The following is a 17,606-nucleotide window of genomic DNA, read 5'->3' as shown; positions in this document are numbered from 1 at the left end:
TCACTGAGAACTGAACAAGGGCAAGTCCAAGGCTGTGTTTATTTCTCAGCGATTTCCAGGTTGAAAGGAATAATTCTGTGAGAATAATATGGTAAATTATTTTTTTAACATTCTATCAGCATTTAAGGAAACCCTGGTAGTGCAATGGTTAAGTGCTACGGCTGCTAACAAAGAGGTTGGCAGTTCAAATCCACCAGGCACTCCTTGGAAACTCTGTTGGGCAGTTCTACTCTGTCCTATAAGGTCGCTGTGAGTCGGAATTGACTCAGTGGCAGTGGGCTTGGTTTATCAGCATTTAAAAACTATTTTTCTGATCATAAAATTAATACTTATTCATCCCCCAAATTGAAATATGCCAAAAGCTTCAAAAAAGAAAGGAAAAAGTATCTGTATTTCTAATACCCAAATATATTTCCTTATTAGAGTTTTCGCATATTCTTGTGTTTTTTTCTTTGCATCTATATTTAATATAAAATTAAAATAATTTCCAATGTTGGTCCATGAACTTCTTACGGTACCATTTTAAAACGCCTCATAGTATTTTTTCAGAAGGCTCTACCAAATTGTTTGTAAACTATTCTCTATTGTTGGACATTTTAAATAGGCACCAGTTTTTTGTTTCTATTAGCAGTGCTATGACACATATCACATCCATAAGTTTTTATCTGCATTTCTGATTAAGTCTTTAGATTAATGTGTAGAGGTGTGACTACTTAGTCAAAAGCTTTGTGATACTAAGCCTCAAGTAGTTGCTCCTACTAACAGGGCAAAGCCTGATCAGGATAGACAAAGCATTGGCTCAATATTATAATTTGAGGGTATCAGGAAGATCTTCCCACTTCAAAATATTTTCCCAACTGAAGCTGAAATGGCACCATTAGCAGTTCATTCTTTGGAGGTGAGCTTTGTCCTCTCTAGGCACGCACCTTTCAGATTCAAACAGCTTCTCTAATACCTCATGATCTGCTTTTTTTCATCAGATGGCCTTCCTTCTCTGTTCATGTTATTTCCTCCTATTGATAGGGGTGGGGGAGAGGGAGCACCCTAGGACCCTTGGAGAGAACAGAGGTGATGAAAAGCTTGAGGACAGAACTTGGACCGGAGAAGGGAATAATTTACAGAAGCAGCCAATAAGCATATGAAGCCAAGCTTAACATCACTAAATTTAAGAAATACAAATTTTAAAAAGACAGCTTTTTCCTTGTTGGGTGCCGTTGAGTCAATTCCAAAGCATAGCAACCCCCTGTAACAGAGTAGAACTGTCCCATAGAGTTTTCTTGGCTGTAATCTTTATGGAAGCAGATCACCAGGCCTTTCTTCCATGGAGCTGCTGGGTGGGTTCGAACAGCCAACCTTTTGATTTGCAGTTAGGCTGTTAACCACTGCACCACCAGGGCTCATTAAAAAACAAAAAAACATTAGAGGTGCAAAAATCAGACTTTTGGACAACATCCACTGTTAGTGTGGTTATGGGGAAATGAAACACTCCCAGGCACTCTTGGTAGGAGTGTAAATGATACAATTTACTAGAAGGCAATGTCACTGTCAAAATTTTAAATGTGCTTCCTCTTTGACCCAGCAGTTTCACTTGTAGGAATCTATCCAATAGAAACATTCAGCAAGCATACAGAAATATATAAACAAGCATTGTTTGAGTAAAACTGGAAACAAGTAAAATATCTACCAATAACAGGATAGATAAATAAATTGCGATTTATTTATACAATGGACTATTAGGCTATGAGTTGGAATCAACTCAACAGCGATGAGTTTTGTTTTTTGTTTTTAATTAGGCCCCCATTGGGTAGAATAAAGTGCACATTCTACCATGAAAAGATTAAGTGGAAAAGCAGAATGCACTGTTAATCTCATATGTGTTTATTAAAAAAAAGAAAAAAAACTATATTTGTTTGTATATACATAAAAAAGTCCATAACGATTACCCCAACTGTTCACAGTGATCGTGGAGGGGAATGGTGCCGGGGGTGGGGGTGGCTGAGAAGAGAGGAAGAGATTTTCCTTCTAACTTTACATACTTTTGTTAAGTATATAAATAAATGTATTTGTTATAGCAAACATGTATTACTTTTATAATTAAAAAAGAAATTAAAGTTAAAAAAATAGTAAAGAATGAAAGAATGCATGGAAAGCAGGCTCACTGTATGGGTGCACCTTGGCCCTGGCTCCCGAGGGCGTCAAGGAACAGGTTCAGGGTTTTACCCATTTTGTCAGGGAAGCTGGATGCTTGTGGCTTTTCTGCAGGGCACTGCAACCTCAGGATATTTATGAGGCCTCCAGCAGCAATGCTGCTCATAAAGGTTGCTGTGAGGATTAAATGAGATAATGTATTAAAGGCACTGGGCAAGTGGCCGGCTTGTAGTAAACCCTCAATAACTAGCAGCCCTTAGTATGTTATTGTTATGATTTAAATGGCGCCTGCTGCCAAGCCCTCCAGAGTACCTCTCTGCCTCCACATCCCTCTCGCTGGCACAGATTTTAAGCATTCAGGGCAGGTTGTGCAAATGCTTAGTTTCATGTCGGAGCTATAACTGCACTTAATTACCCACAAAACTTCTTCAAAAGAGCCGTTCACCTACGTGCAGTTGGAAACCATGGCTACGTGGCTCTGCTTGGCTTTAGAAGAGCATTACTTTCTTATACATTAATGAAAATATAAATAAATAATGACCACCACACAAATGGCACATCTTAAGTTTTTTTGCGAGATAAAGCAAAAATGACTACTGGTCAACCCCTTTCATGTTAAAAAAAAAAAAAAAATTCAAAGCAGGTAAAAACAGAAACTGAGTAAGTCTATATTCCCTTCTCACCTCACTCCCTAGTGAAGTCTGCCTCTAATAGTTTCAGAATCCAAGGCTCCTGCTGAAGGCCACCAGAATGGAGACTGTGGCTTTGCAACCAAGTAAGACCCATTATGAAAATATACTGGAGAAAAAGAAGGAAATCAGTCTAGAGAGTCCTTACTGTTTTCTCTACCAAGGAGACTGAATAAAATAAAACTGTGGGCACATGCCCACAATTGCTTATATAGGCTCCCTGCCCCGCCCCCAAAATGGTTATTTTTCTGCTAGAATATGCCTGCGTGATTAAAAGTAAGGAAAAAATAAACAGATGGAAGAAATGTTAAAGAAAGGAGTTGCCTTTTAGGAACCACAGCTGCTTACAGCTGTGGAAGTTCCTGTAACAACTTAAGTTAGCCATTTAGTTTCCTGGCTCAAAGGATTGTATTATGTCGTGATGATTTTCTGACATCTCGAAAATCAGATTTTATTTTCTTTCGCATAAACTATTTTAAAACCATTCTCAATAAGGAAGAAGAATGTTGAGCGTTTTGAGTGATAAACAGAAAACCTCGTTTAGGATATGGTTTACATATTCCAAGTGGTAAAGAGCTTAGTAACATGAAGACGTGTATACCCAGGCCAAGAGGATCACATGGTGGACTAAAATCATACAATACTGGGCGTCCATTTATGATTGTGCAAGGTTTGCATTTTTGTTTTGTAATTAACACTGCCTCAGAATTGAGGGAAAAGTGCCAGGCTAACAATTTCGGTTGTCTCTCACATCACCCACCTTCCATTCTACATCTGCTACGGAATAAAACTCTTTGATGGAATTTTAGGCACTGGGGACAGGCCAGCGGGGAAAGATATTTTTACTGAGTGATTCTTAAGTCTACCATGTAGGTGGCTGCAGTCTTGTATGCCTCTCATTCTCATACTAACTGGTGTGGGTTTGTGTTTAAAAACAGACACTTACAGTCACAGATTTTCTCTCTCTCTCTTTCTCCATTTATTTTGAACTACTCAAGGGAACTGTATCCTAGTTATCTTTGTTCACTAAGTGCCTAGCTATAGAGGCTCGGTAAATATTTGTTGAACGAATAAAAAAAATCTGCTCCCTACTTACTGGGGAAAGGAATGACCTCCAAGCATGGGCAGAACCTTTGTAATGCCAAGCCCTGGAAAGGCCATCTCTAATCATCTTATAAGGAGCCCTGGTGGTGCAACGGTCAAGCACTCAGCTGCTAACTGTGGGAGAAAGACCTGGTGATCTGCTTTCAGGAAGATTATAGCCTAGAAAACTCTATGGGCGAATTCCACTGTATCACATGGGGTCACTGTGAGTTGAAATTAACTCGACAGCACCTAACAACAATTGTTTTACAGAGGAGAGAAGGGAAGGAAGGAGGTCAATGGAATTTGGAAGCAGAACCTGCTCATTCGTTTATCAATTTATTTAACAAATATTTGCCAATTCCTGTGTTAGGCACTGGGTGTTCAGTGGTGAAGGCAACACACACGGTCCTTGTCTTCATGGAGTTCAGTCTAGCGGGGAGACAGGTAAGTCAAAATCAGCAGTCGAAACGAGAACTTATAAATGCTATGGAGGAAATAATCAGGTGTAGAAATGGACATTACTAGAGTGACCAGAGAAAGCCTCTTTGAGAAGCTGACACTTGAGCTGTAACCTAAAGGATAAGAAGGAGCCAGCCATGTGACAAACAGGTGGCGAGCATCCCAGACACAGTAATTATAGAACAAGTGAAAAGGTTGAGGAAGCAAGGAGCTAGTGCAGTTGAGGTACCAAAAAGTATGACAGCAGGGTAAGAGCAGGGTGAACAAGGAGTGATATGCTATGAAAATGAAGGATGCAAGAGCTATGGTAAGGAATTTTTTATTCTTACCAGCAAAGTTAAACTTCTTTGTTGTTAAAAGCTGCCATCAAGTCTGCCCCCAACTCATGGTGACTCTGAGGATCAGACCCTTGTGATCCATAGGGTTTTCATTGGCTGATGATCAGAAGTAGGTCACCAGACCATTGTTCCTAGTCTGTCTTAGTTTGGACGCTTCGCTGAAACCTGTTCAGCATCATAGCAGCATGTAAACCTCCACTGACAGACAGGGGGTGGCTGCTCATGAGGTACATTGTCCAAGAATCACACCAGGATCGTCCACGTGAAAGGCGAGAATTCTAGCACTGAACCACCAGCACTCAGCTTCTTTAGGAAAACAGAATATGGAACTCTATAGCCCTGAATAAGGAACTCAGTACTTGGCATATAGCAAGTGCTCAATAAATGTTAGTCATCGAATGTACATATATTGCCCAACTAAACTAGCAAACCCCGGTCATAATAGTGGAAAGGAACAACTAAACCTTGAGCACTGAAAAGATTTTTATTTACCTGATAAATATAACATGTTTCCATTCAACCAGCCAAATTCCCCTTCTAAAAAGTGTATTTTGATTGACGCTGATATTCAATACTTTTTTTGTTTTAAACAATCAAAGGACAGGATAGAGGACCATATTGTCAGTACCCTAATTTTAAAAATCATTTTCATGTTCACATAACCAGTGTGACTTTTTAACATAGGTGGCTATTTCAGAAATGAAAGTTGCAGCTAATCAAACACTTCACCACATGCCTTAGTGATTTTAATGATATGATTTGTTGCTATGAGACAAAAACATGTTGTGCGAGAAATAATCTGTTAAAAATCATATGACCTTGATTCAAAGGCTTTTGATTAACAGCACTAACATCCGCTTTCTGGAAAAGAAAAAACCCTATGATTAGAGCTTGGTAGTCCTTTTAAAGCAAATAAAGCATTATTAGCCACTCATTAATGGATACAGAAAGCAAAAATGGCTCTAAGCATTAAAAGCTTCACTTGAGTTACTTTCAGTCCCTTTCTCACAAAAGCTTTTCAAGGCCACCGGCAAAGTTTCTCTTCTTTTACTTTGTCTTTCTCCTTTCTGGAAGGAGATGCTAATAAAAACCCAAAATGGACAGCAGATGAGAAGTAGACTGCCTAGAAGACCCAAGACCTAGCTAGTGGGTCGTACAGTTCTAAATGACTTCTCTCTTTCTATGTGTGTTCAGTAGGCTTTGTGTCTATTCAACCTTCATTCATTCATCAGGTATTTATTGAGCATCTACTATGTGCCAGCCCTGTGCTGGCGACACGGTAGCAAACAGACAAGGTCCTACTTTCACAGAGCTTATATTCTTACAGGGAAGGCAAACAACAAGTTGACAAATAAGTAAGAGTCATGCTTGCTTACACAAACATATGATAGGTGCTATGAAGACAATAAAATAAGGGAATAGGATAAGTTAACTGGGTGGCAGGGTAGACCTCTTTGAAGAGGTGATATTTGAGCTGAGACCTGAGTAGGAAGAAGTTGGTATGTAAAGATCTAGGGCAAAAACATCCTGGGCAGAGGGGGTGGCAAGCTTAGCATCCCTGATGTAGGGGCAAATTGGGGTGTTGAAGATAAAGAGAATGGCCAGGGTAGCTGGGTGTAGTAAGCTAGTGACAGCACAGAAGGTGAAATCAAGAAGGGCAGAGGACTAAAACTATCTCCTGAAGTCTTCTTTTAACCAAAAACAAAAATAGTTTATCTTAATAAGTGAAGTATGTCTGCCTCGAGCATTGTGCTCTTTTAAAGAATTACCTATGTGAGATCAAATAGACAACAGCAACTTGAAAAGTTAGATGAGAAGCTTAGGGGGCAATGAGTTTAAGTCAGTGGTGCCAGAACAATTTGGAGGAGGATAGTGAGAATGTTTGCACAACTTGAAGAAGGCAATCAATGTCACTGAGTTAGTTGTATATCTAGAAATTGTTGAAATATACAGGGGTGTATATTTTCACCAAAATTTTAAAAAAGAGAGAGAAGAAGAAGGCAAAGGCCGAATCATGCAATCATGCAGGGTGGGTTTTAAGTGCAGTGGGAAATCTCTGAAGGGTTTTATCTAGAGAGGGTTTGTAAATGTTGCACTGACACAAAGCTCATCTAAAAGCAGGACTGGCCCCTGCCTGGTGACCTGATGGCAGCTGGGAAGGAGCAGTAGCAGTGACCTGCTCTGTTGCCCTGAAACTCCACTTAGCAATCTGGACCCCTTAGATATCAGCCTAAGAAGGCTGTAAAAGAAAAAAATCTGTGTGGTATATTTGGTCTTGGACCATAGGGGTCTCTGTGGCCCAGTTTCCCAGAGCTGCCCTAGAACTGCACCCCTTCATCAGCCACGTGCTGGGATAGACCAGGCAGATCCTTTTCTTCTCCTTCTCTTCCTTATGCCCCTAATATCCATCATGACCAGGCCTAAGTAACAGCAGGGCAAGGTCCTGAGTCAGGGTGAGAAGACAACCTGGGTTGGAGAGGCATGGTCACTTTTATCAGGGGAGGCATGATAGGAAAGACCCAACTGGTGTCAGAAGTCAAAGCAGACAATAGATTGAATCCAGGGATTCTGACCAGGCTTGAGAGACAGGGTTGGGCACTTTTCTAGGACGAGCAAGCTAAGTTTCCTGAGTTTCAACATTGGAAACCTGGAGGCAGCCACACTCATAAACGTATTACTTGTCTTCTGTTCTATACCTGAGGCCATCATTGACTGCCCCTGTTCCCCTGAAACCTTCACTGGCTCCTGATTTTTTACCAAACTGAGAATAAAATTCTTAGCCAGCATTCTCACACTCCTCATTCTGGTTCCACTGCCTTACCTGTTGCTTGCTTGGTAGTTTTCTTTCTTTCATTACATCTCTGCATGTATTCTACCTACACAGCAGCCAAACTTGATTATTTTATAATCAGAAAAAAAAGATTTAAAAAAATAATTTTTTCTGGAGAAAAATACTTTGGTGAAGGTCCCTTCTTGCCCTAATTATTCATGCTGCCTGGATCACCCTAGCTCTTACCTGGGCAGTGGTGGCAGTGCTTGAATCATCAGAAGGTACTCATGGTTCACTTTATAGGGAGAGTGATTACCCACTTGGCTCTTTCCACCCCACTGTAAGCTGGACCCATCCTGAAAAGGGATCACTCGGATTTCCCAACACTTTAGCCCTTTTGGAAACTCTGGTGGCATAGTGGTTAAGAGCTGCGGCTGCTAACCAAAGGGTCGGCAGTTCAAATCCACCAGGCGCTCCTTGGAAACCCTATAGGGCAGTTCTACTCTGTGCTGTAGGGTCACTATGAGTCGGAATCGACTCAAAGGCAGGGGGTTTGGGGTTTTTGGTTAGCCCTTTCAGGTACAGGCAACTCCCTCAAGGCCTTCCTCTGTTACCTTCCTCTGGCCTTCAGTTCTCTAATCTCACCTGGTCAAGCAGGTTTCCCTTCTTCACTTTAGACCCTGCTGCTCCTAGGCCTGACTGGGACCAAGTGCCTCCCATGTTACACACTCACATAAGTCACCACAAGCCCTGGCTTTGCTCTAAGACCTGCCCTCTTTTGACTAACCTGACCTCAAGTTCATACAGACTTTAGCAGGAGAGGACCAAGGAAGTTGTTGGTGGATGTAGCAACTGGTTCGTTAGTCGGCTGCTTCCCAGAAGGATGAGCTAAGTCTTCATTTATTTACTTCTTCCTAAGAGGGAGTGGTATATGTGTGAATGTGTCTGTATGAGTCTACTTGGGGCAGGAAAAGAGAGAATGGTGAGTTTATATGTAATTTCTCCTAGCCTTGGGTTCTAGAAACCTGGAGAATTAGGGTAGGAATGGTGGTTTAAGAAAGGGTCTTCCTGGTTAGATTATCCTAAGTATCTTATTAAAATAGGGGGCTGTGTGAAGTTATACTTTGAGCTTTCCAATTAGAACACCAAAGTCGTGATTTCACATGTGTTCTTATTTAGGAAAAAAAAAAAAAAAAGTGGGGTTGCCATTAGCCAGAGTTGACACTATTAGCAAATCAAGTAAATGATAGTATAGAAATATGGCAAATATCATGGAGGTGGTAACTGATACCTGGTATCAAGATAAAAATTTGTAGTGAGCTTACCTTCCCTTTCACACAAAACATCTAGGATTGATCTTTCCTGTTTTCTTTGTTGTCTTAATCTGCAGATGGCCATGACTACCCTCGAGCAGCCTACCAGCAAGTGATCCAGCCCGCTCTACCTGGGCATCCCCTACCTGGAGCCAGTGTGAGAGGCCTTCACCCTGTGCAGAAGGTTATCTTGAATTATCCCAGCCCTCGGGACCAAGAAGAGAGGCCAGCACAAAGAGACTACTTCTCTCCAGGGCCTCCGAGGTATCAGTAAGTATGGCAGGGCCAACTTTCAGATATTTTTAGATAGTTTTAACATGTAAAAGAATTATGCCAATACAACCAAGATGTATCAGAACTTTGTATAGGGTTGCTACCCAAGTTAGTGAACAAGTCACACAGCGGAACACCCAGTATAGACGTTTCAGGTTAGGAGGAAATGGAGGCTGGTTGATAAGGTTCTCTTTAGCAAGACATATAAACCCACTAGTGATTGGTCAAAATTATCTTCAAGGAAAGATTCTTATAATACTCTCTAAGTCACACCTCCTTCTTTTACTTTCAGATCACTTGGTCTTTTAGCCCATGAAATTGATTTTTAGTTTTACTATGACTGCCCCCACTGTGAGGAGCTTCTTTATATTCCTACTTTCTGTTGCTGTGTAAGCTCATTTCTTACTTAAAAATTTTTAATTCTATTAATTTTCAATAGAAGTTAAAAATAACTTCAGATGTGTTGAGTGCTATTATTAAGTCACTGTCCTATGCCTTCTTCTGGTTATTCATGACTTCATTTCTCTAACCCTTTAATATTTTTCTCCTCAATGTTCTCTTTTGACGACTCTTCAAATTTTCCTTTTCTCTTAGTATATGGATCTAAAATATACTGGAAAAAATTATGTAAGAGGGCCTTCTTAATTTACGACAAATTGGAAAGAGAAAAGATGAAATATTTGCTTTTGCTTGGAAACCCTGGTGTCATAGTGGTTAAGAGCTAAGGCTGCTAACCAAGAGGTCGGCAGTTTGAATCTACCAGACGCTCCTTGGAAAGCCTATGGGGCAGTTCTATTCTGTCTTATAGGGTCACTATGAGTTAGAATTGACGCGACGGCAGCGGGTTTGGTTTTTTTTTGTTTTGCCTTTGCTTAAGCACAACTTTTATATCCCACTCAAATTAAAACTATGTTGCTCTTATAGAAAGAGATGAGCTATGAAGGTCTTATTAATGTAACTCAGAAATACAGAAATTGGTAATTAGCTAAAAAAAAAAAAAATTTATTGAAAGAAAAAAAATCCGTCTTATTAAGAATGCCAGATAAAGCACATGCCTCCTTTCCCCTCTACTCAGAAGATCACAAGTATCATTCAAATCTTCTTTCCCAGACAGATCTTTTATTTTTTAAAAAACAAAAATGTATGACCTTTAAAATGGAATTAAATAAAATGAATTTTATAGCAGGATAAACACTCTTGCAGAGAAAATATCTAAAATTCCAAGAAAATAAAGAAAGTTTAAGCATCTTTATGAAATAAGTTTGGTATTGAATAGGGGAGGCAATAGTAATTTTTTTTAAATAAGCTTATTTTGAAATAATTTTAGATTTATAGCAGAGTTGGAAAGATAAAGCAGAGTAATTGGCTCTGTAATATCAATTTAAGCTGGTTAGGTTCTCCTTGGATTTATTTCAACATTTTTAGGAAAATGAAAAATAAGTTCAGGTGATGGAGATAATTCTCCTCTTACTGATTATTTGAAAGAAAAATTTAATCCAGAAAGTCTACTCTCATGAATACCTATAATATTGCTTCTATATGGAAGTTTTTAAATATTATCAGGGCCTTACTATTTCTTTATCAAATGAGCAATCATCTTATAACAACTAAGAAACTCTGGGTATAAAGAGATTTACTGTGAAGAGGAAATGGAACTGGATCCCCTGTAGATCAAAACATATTTTAAAATTTATAATATGAAACAACTTAAATCACACAAAAAGTATCAAATATCGATGTTCCCACTACCTAGATTTTGAAAGTGTTAATTAACATTGCCACATTTGCTTGGGAATTTGTGTGTGTTTGTGTGCTTTAGGTGAGAGTTTACAGCTCAAGTTAATTTCTCATACAAAAATTTATACACATATTGTTAGTTGCAATCCCTATAATGTGACAGCACACTCCCCTTTCCACCTCAGGTTTCCCACGTCGGACCTGCTCCTGTCCCTTCCTGCCTTCTCAACTTGCCTCCGGCAGGAGCTGCCCATTTGGTCTCAAGTATCTGCTTGAACTAAGCACACTCTTCAAGAGTATTATTTTATGTTTTATAGTCCAGTCTAATCTTTGTCTGAAGAGTGGGCTTTGGGAATGGTTTTAGTTCTGTGTTAACAGAGTGTCCGGGAGCCATGGCTTCAGGGATTCCTCTGGTCTCAGTCAGACCAGTTCAAGTCTGGTCTTTTTACGTGAATTTGAGTTCTTCTCCACACGTTTTTCCTACTCTGTCAGCCACTCTCTGTTGTGTTCCCTGTCAGGGCAGTCACTGGTGGTAGCTGAGCACCATCTAGTTCTTCTGATCTGCTTCAGAATTTTTTTTAAAGAAATGAAACATTACAGATACAGTTTTATTCCCCCTATAAGTTAGGATTCAGTTGCAGAAAACAGGAACAACTATAGCTATTTTTAGCAGAAGAGGGTTTAAGATAGGGAATTAGGTGCTTACAAAGTTGGTGGCAGTTGGAGGGGTGACCTTTGGGCTGGGCTTCTAGGAATGATCTCAAAGCAATATCGCAGAACAAGACAACCAAAGAAGCTGCCTCTTCTATCCCTGTCAGGAAGGTAAAGGACCAGAAAGCCACCACTGGAACTCTTGACCCTAGGCTACACTGCCGTAGTACAATCCAGAATCAGTAGCTACCACCACTGCAACTGTAGGGTCTGGAGCCCTCCTGAATCTGCTAGATCTGTGCTGGCAAAAAATGGATGCCCTATGCCCTGCCCTCGACACTCTTGAAGCTGATAACAGGACACTGGGATGCTTCCTGAGGAAAACTCAGCGCCTCTTGAGTGTGCTTACCAAAGGAAACCGCAGAAGCAGCAGAAGCATGACCTCCACTTCCCTTCTGCCTTCGGAATCTCACACAAGAGCATCTGATTGGCCCTCTCAGCAGACTGTTCCTGAGATACTGGCAACCAAAATAATAATAAAGACCCTATAAAACTGGCAACCAAAATAATAATGAAGACCCTAGGAACTTTGTTAAAGGGTCTTAAAAATCATGTTTTCATTCATAGACTAACAACATGATACTTTTAAGCTTGCATGGGCTTTTTTACCTTTTGATACATAACTGTTATCTACTATTATCTGAATGCCTGTAACACCAACCTTCGATGTCACCCTTGTCTGTCCTGTGTATGAGACTTATTTTCCCAATTAGACGTCCTTGAATAGAGAAATCAAATCCTGTTTCCTCCTTTTAACCCCTAGCACAGACTCTTATATATGGCAGTCAGGTGAACTGCTTACCGACTGGAATTCCACGGAGCTCCACTTGTTCCTCTTTCTCAGATATGGAGGCAGAAGAGCTAGCTCACTTTTAAGCCTTTGAAACGCTGGTGGCGTAGTGGTTAAGTGCTATGGCTGCTAACCAAAGGCAGTTCGAATCCGCCACGTGCTCCTTGGAAACTCTGTGGGGCAGTTCTACTCTGTCCTATAGGGTCGCTATGAGTCAGAATTGACTTGACGGCACTGGGTTTAAAAGGCTTTCTGTCCTTCAAAGTTTGTCTTTGTAAAGAATGAAAATTGACTGTAAACGTGTTCCTTTCCAGGGACCAGCTGTATAACCAGATACCTAATAGAGCTGGAGCTTTTGAGGAGTCCTTGGAGTGTCCTGCAGATTTGAGACCACAGGGTCCCCAGGCTCTATCCCCAGCAGCTATCCCTAGACCTCCTAGTAACTCTCCAGCCAGAGGAACTCTGAAAACAAGCAATTTGCCAGAAGAATTGAGTAAGTTGTTTACAATGTTGTTTTCTCCTTCTTCTAGTAGGTCGTACACTCTGAGAGTACTTGAGTATCATTCATCCATACTTTAGGATATTTCTCAAATATTCAGTGAAATAAAATTTACTTTCCTGTTTTTTTGCTCTTTGTTCAAAAAGTAACCAGCATTAAAAAAAAAAAAAACCATTTTCATTGTCCTTTAGGTGAAAGTTTACATAGCAAATTAATTTTCCAATCAATGATTCTTACACAAATTGTTTCATGATCTCAGTTGAAATTCCTGCAACCTGTCAGCACTCTCCCCATTTCCTCCCTGAATTCCTCATTTCCATTAGACCAGTCTCCCTGACCCTCACTGTTTTCTCATCTTTGGTTTTGAGCAAAATGTTGCCCTTTTGGTCTCGTATAGTTGATTGTTCTAAGGAGCACATTCTTCACAGATGTTATTGTTGATTTTATAACCCTGTCTATTATTTGGCTAAAAAGTGCCCTCCAGGAGTGTCTATAGTTTCAGGTTAGAAGGTTGTCTTACTCTCGGGTGTTTCTCTAGTCTCTTTCAGACCAGAAAGTCTGGTCTTCTTTTTTAACTTGAATTTTGTTCTACATTTTTTACCTATTTTGCCTGGGACTTTCTGTTGTGATCCTGGTCAGGGTGAGTGGTTGGTAGTGGTAGCCGGGCACCATCTAGTTCTTCTGGTCTCAGGTTAGAGGAGGCTGTGGTTCATGTGGGCCATTAGTCCTTTGGACTAATTGCTTCATTGAGTCCTTGGTTTTCGTCACTCTCCTTTGTTCCAGGCGGGGAGAGAAAAAAGTTGCTTCTTAGATGGCTGCTTGCAAGCTTTTAAGACCCTAGATGCTACTCACCAGGCTAGAATGTAGAACATTATCTTTATGAACTGTGTTTTTCCAACTGTCCTAGATGTCTCCTGAGATTACGGTCCTTAGCCTTCATGTCCATAAGTTGAATCTTGTTATCTAAATAGTTTCTATAGCTGTACCCCCTATATGCTTTATTATATATATGTGTATACCTGCAGCATTTACAAATATGTATATAGAAATATCCACAATCATACCTATATATGTACAGGGTATACTCCCATATGACCCCTTCACCTATTTAGCATACATTTATTAGCCTATGTATCTATTCCCAAATTACTGATTTTTATTATTGTTGTTGCAGGATTGTCTATGTTATAGCATTTATCATAGTTTATTCTTGCATACCTCTCAGTGGTTTCCTTTGCCTTGGTCATGTTGGTAACCAGCATTTTTGTATAAATGTTTTTAGTGATTATGAAACTATCAGTAATACTCAGTGTGCTTACCACTAGACTTCCTTAGATACATACTCCAACAAACAATCCTGTCCCTTTTTCCCTCTTCTAAATAATGCTCTTGAGTGGACTTGTCCCTGGATAAATTGATTGGATGACCATGTGGTATTAGCCAGGGATCTAGTGTCTCACCATAAATTAGCAGCAACCATCAAGAACAAGGTCATTTCCTGTAGGAAGGAGCAATCTTGTTTGGAAAAAACAGTTTCATGTTCTCCATACTGCTTCACAACCAAATGCAAACTAAGCCTTTTATTTAAAGAAACATTTGATTAAGTGTCAGGTGATGCTTCTTTTTCCACATTTTGCAGCCAGGACCAGAAATGTTGAAACATCACCAAAACGTTCTCATATTAAGGTCAATCAGGACAGTAAGTTCCAACTTGTGAAATTGTTATATTCTGTTGTGCTTGCTAGAGAAGCTCAGATAATTCTATTAAAAAAAAATTCCATTAAGCCTTTACCAAATCTAGGCACCTCTTTGAACCAGCCTTGAAAGGAAGCCCTTTGCATTTGCTAATTCCTGTTGGGAGATCTGTGCTTTACTCATTTACTACTCTGAAAGAGTTCTATGATGATGATCTGCTATTGCTTTTCATTTAAGTGGTTTATTTGTCCCCCCGAAAATCTTTTTAAAATACTACATGTTTTAATTGCGACCATTTCTATAGAACTGATGCTACCCTGCAAGGGATATAGTTCTGATGTCAGTCTATAGATCATATTTATCTTACCTAATCTATAAAAGCAGTCCTAAAATTACTTACATAGAAGTTGGTTGAATATTAGGCATTGAGAATAAAATGAATTGAGTGCCATCAATATGGCTGGCTGCTTAAATGGGTCAATATGACTGTTGTACATACTCCTATTTGAGAGCCTGAGCATAGCTGAATACAAATTCTGATTTTCTCTCCAAACCTCCTTTTTTCCTCACCTTCTGCCCCAGGGGCTTCCTGAGATTTAGCCAGTATATTCTGGACTAAACACCAACACACAGAGATTATTTATTTGTCTCTCACTTTAAATTGCTAGCTAGACAATGTCCCTAAGACCTTAACCCAAAAAATGTTGGTTCTCATCCTGTCAGAGTTAAACTTGTCTGCTCATAACTGTCTGCCGCTCTAAGCTGACCTAGGCATAAGTGAGGGAGTGAGCAATGTTGGACTGCCCGATAGTGGAGCCTCTCCCTTAAGTAACGTTCTTACTAATATTTTTCAGCTGCAGTTTAGTCTATTCCAACTTCCTGTTCTTTCCCCTACAAGCGAGTGGATGAGAGGAATGAAGGGGAGAGGAACCACTTTCTCCCTCTCCCCTTACTTGCCCTAGTCAAGCAAGAGTTCCAGTATAGCAGATAGCATCATGAGATCAAACAAGGACACTGCTGGGTGGCCCTGTAGGTCTCCTTTAGCATGCATCTGCTTCTTTGGCAAGCTGTACAAGTATTCCTTGGGCATGGTGCCAGGCGCCTCTAGGAAATCAGGCGGTGGCCTGATCCTAAGGACCCACAAGTTCTGGGTGGTGGATTTTTGTTAAAGCATCATGTGGTTTTTCAGAAGATCTCTTCAACTTGTCTCCCAGGCTGCCGGTGCTCCCATATGCCCCCGTATTTCTCTTTACCCTGAGCAGTCTGCACTCCCTTGGACAGACCTCCCACCCCTTTGGATTTGAGGAGCTAGGCTCTAGGGACAGGAGTCCAGTTGAATGTCCTACGCCACTGCAGACATAAGCTCTTAGACGCCCCCTCCCCCAGGTTTCCTTTTATTATTCTTGAAGAACAAAAGACATTGCACACATTTCAGAAGGGTTGCTTGGAATTGAATAATTTGACTAGTTTCTAACAAATGTGAAAATCTCTCTTTTAGGGAAAGTCTTTATTACGTATTCCTTGGACACAGCCATGGAGGTGGTGAAATTTGTGAACTTTTTGTTGGTAAATGGCTTTCAAACTGCAGTAAGTATTTTATCCAAAGAGAAAACTGAACAGTTAAAGTGAGTACAATGAAAATAAGCAAAGGAAAAAGAGGTATAAATAGCTTTTGCTGTTTTAAACTTTATATGATTTATATTATTATGAACTAAATGGTTATAAAAAAATTTATAGATTTAGGTAATTATTTTCTAGATTTTAAACTATCTAAAATCCTCATTTTCTTCCTGTATGCTTTCTGAGGTGACCCTGAGTGCCTCTGAAGAGCAAGAAGAGTGTCAACTCAGACCGCACATGCAGCTGGCCCTGGCCTGAAGGAACTGCTGGCTCTTGGTACACTTTGTACCTTTGCCCTTTTTTACCAACTGTGTGTGCCCTTTTTGTGTGTGCTTCCTGTGATATAGGAAGCTGCTGGCTTCAGCAGGGTCACCTGCTTATTTAACAAGGCCCTTTTATTCTGCACTGGGCTTTGAGGTTTGGTCCCTTGGGTATCCAACTTCTAATATCCTGGGGCTAACCTACCTAAAACCTAGTGCCGTCGAGTTGATTCCGACTCATAGCGACCCTATATGAGTCGCTATCCTGGGGCTAGCAGAGGCCAACTCCCTGCAGCCTGGCTTCCCCATCACACACATGCCATTGCACACCCTGATGCAGTAGTGATGCTTCTGGACAGGGAATGCATGGCCAGATTCTTGGTTGGTCTAATCTATTTCTAGAAGAGGTAGATTTAACTCAGCCCTGCTGGCTCTCTGTGGTCTTGGGCCAAGAAATCTCAGAAAGCAGACTCTTCATGTCCCCCTGCAGTCCCTTGAAATAACACAACCTAAAGCCATGTGACTATATCTTCAGGATAATAAAATACCACAGGAGGCTAAGCAGACGGACTGGCTTTCCTCAAACACTGAGATCACTTCTTTTCCTCCCCAGAGACCTTCTCTGGGTATTTAGTAACGGTGAATTCTAGAGAGTGGAGAAAAATTAGAGGAAATATCTATGAATGGGAATATTGAAGGATAAAGGATACTTAGTAAGAAAATATAAATTTTAAAGGTTATGTAGCATTGTTTAACAGAAGTTTTTATTTGAATTTTTCTTTATCCTATAATACAATTCTTTTTTCTAACCAGGAGTGTCTGAAAGTTAAAAAAAAAAAAAAAAATTTATACAATCCAACTTCATGACTATATAGAGACCAACATTTCATTTTCTCATTTCTGGAATATGAAAACATTGTAGCAACAATGGCATAAAATCAAATTTTAAGATATAAGGCCAACATTTCAGAAAAGATGTAACTTTTTTGATCATTTCCAAATAAGACATATTGATGCCCCTAGAGAGGAGCCCATGTCTTCATGGGCTCCACAGTCATGGGTTACTTAGGTAGAATTTATCTCTATAGTTGACCCTCATCACTTGGAAGTGGAGTAGTGGAGTCACATAGCCCCAGCTTGGACAGTTAAGTTAGCATATTGATATACCAAGATCCCCTTAGTGGATTGATAAAATAAACGGGTAATTTAAAAAAAAAA

General features: G+C 40.1%; 1 protein-coding gene and 1 long non-coding RNA gene across 4 annotated transcripts in view; one reads left to right on the top strand and one right to left on the bottom strand.

The window, feature by feature from the left end:
- LOC111749181 (uncharacterized) overlaps positions 1 to 17,606 on the bottom strand; it is a 136,510-nt gene that overhangs the window by 19,808 nt on the left and 99,096 nt on the right. The gene's annotated exons all lie outside the window — the stretch shown is intronic.
- TRAF3IP2 (TRAF3 interacting protein 2) overlaps positions 1 to 17,606 on the top strand; it is a 54,187-nt gene that overhangs the window by 19,900 nt on the left and 16,681 nt on the right. The window contains exons 3-5 of the mRNA XM_064289916.1: positions 8,881 to 9,073; positions 12,629 to 12,807; positions 16,007 to 16,095. Of these exons, the coding sequence (XP_064145986.1) occupies positions 8,881 to 9,073; positions 12,629 to 12,807; positions 16,007 to 16,095 (461 nt within the window). The remainder of the gene's footprint in view (positions 1 to 8,880; positions 9,074 to 12,628; positions 12,808 to 16,006; positions 16,096 to 17,606) is intronic.

This window comes from Loxodonta africana, chromosome 1 (assembly GCF_030014295.1).
Source record: "Loxodonta africana isolate mLoxAfr1 chromosome 1, mLoxAfr1.hap2, whole genome shotgun sequence".
Classification (NCBI taxonomy): Eukaryota; Metazoa; Chordata; class Mammalia; order Proboscidea; family Elephantidae; genus Loxodonta; species Loxodonta africana.
The sequence above is the reverse complement of the archived record's forward strand: the minus strand, read 5'-3'. Positions and strand labels throughout refer to the sequence as shown.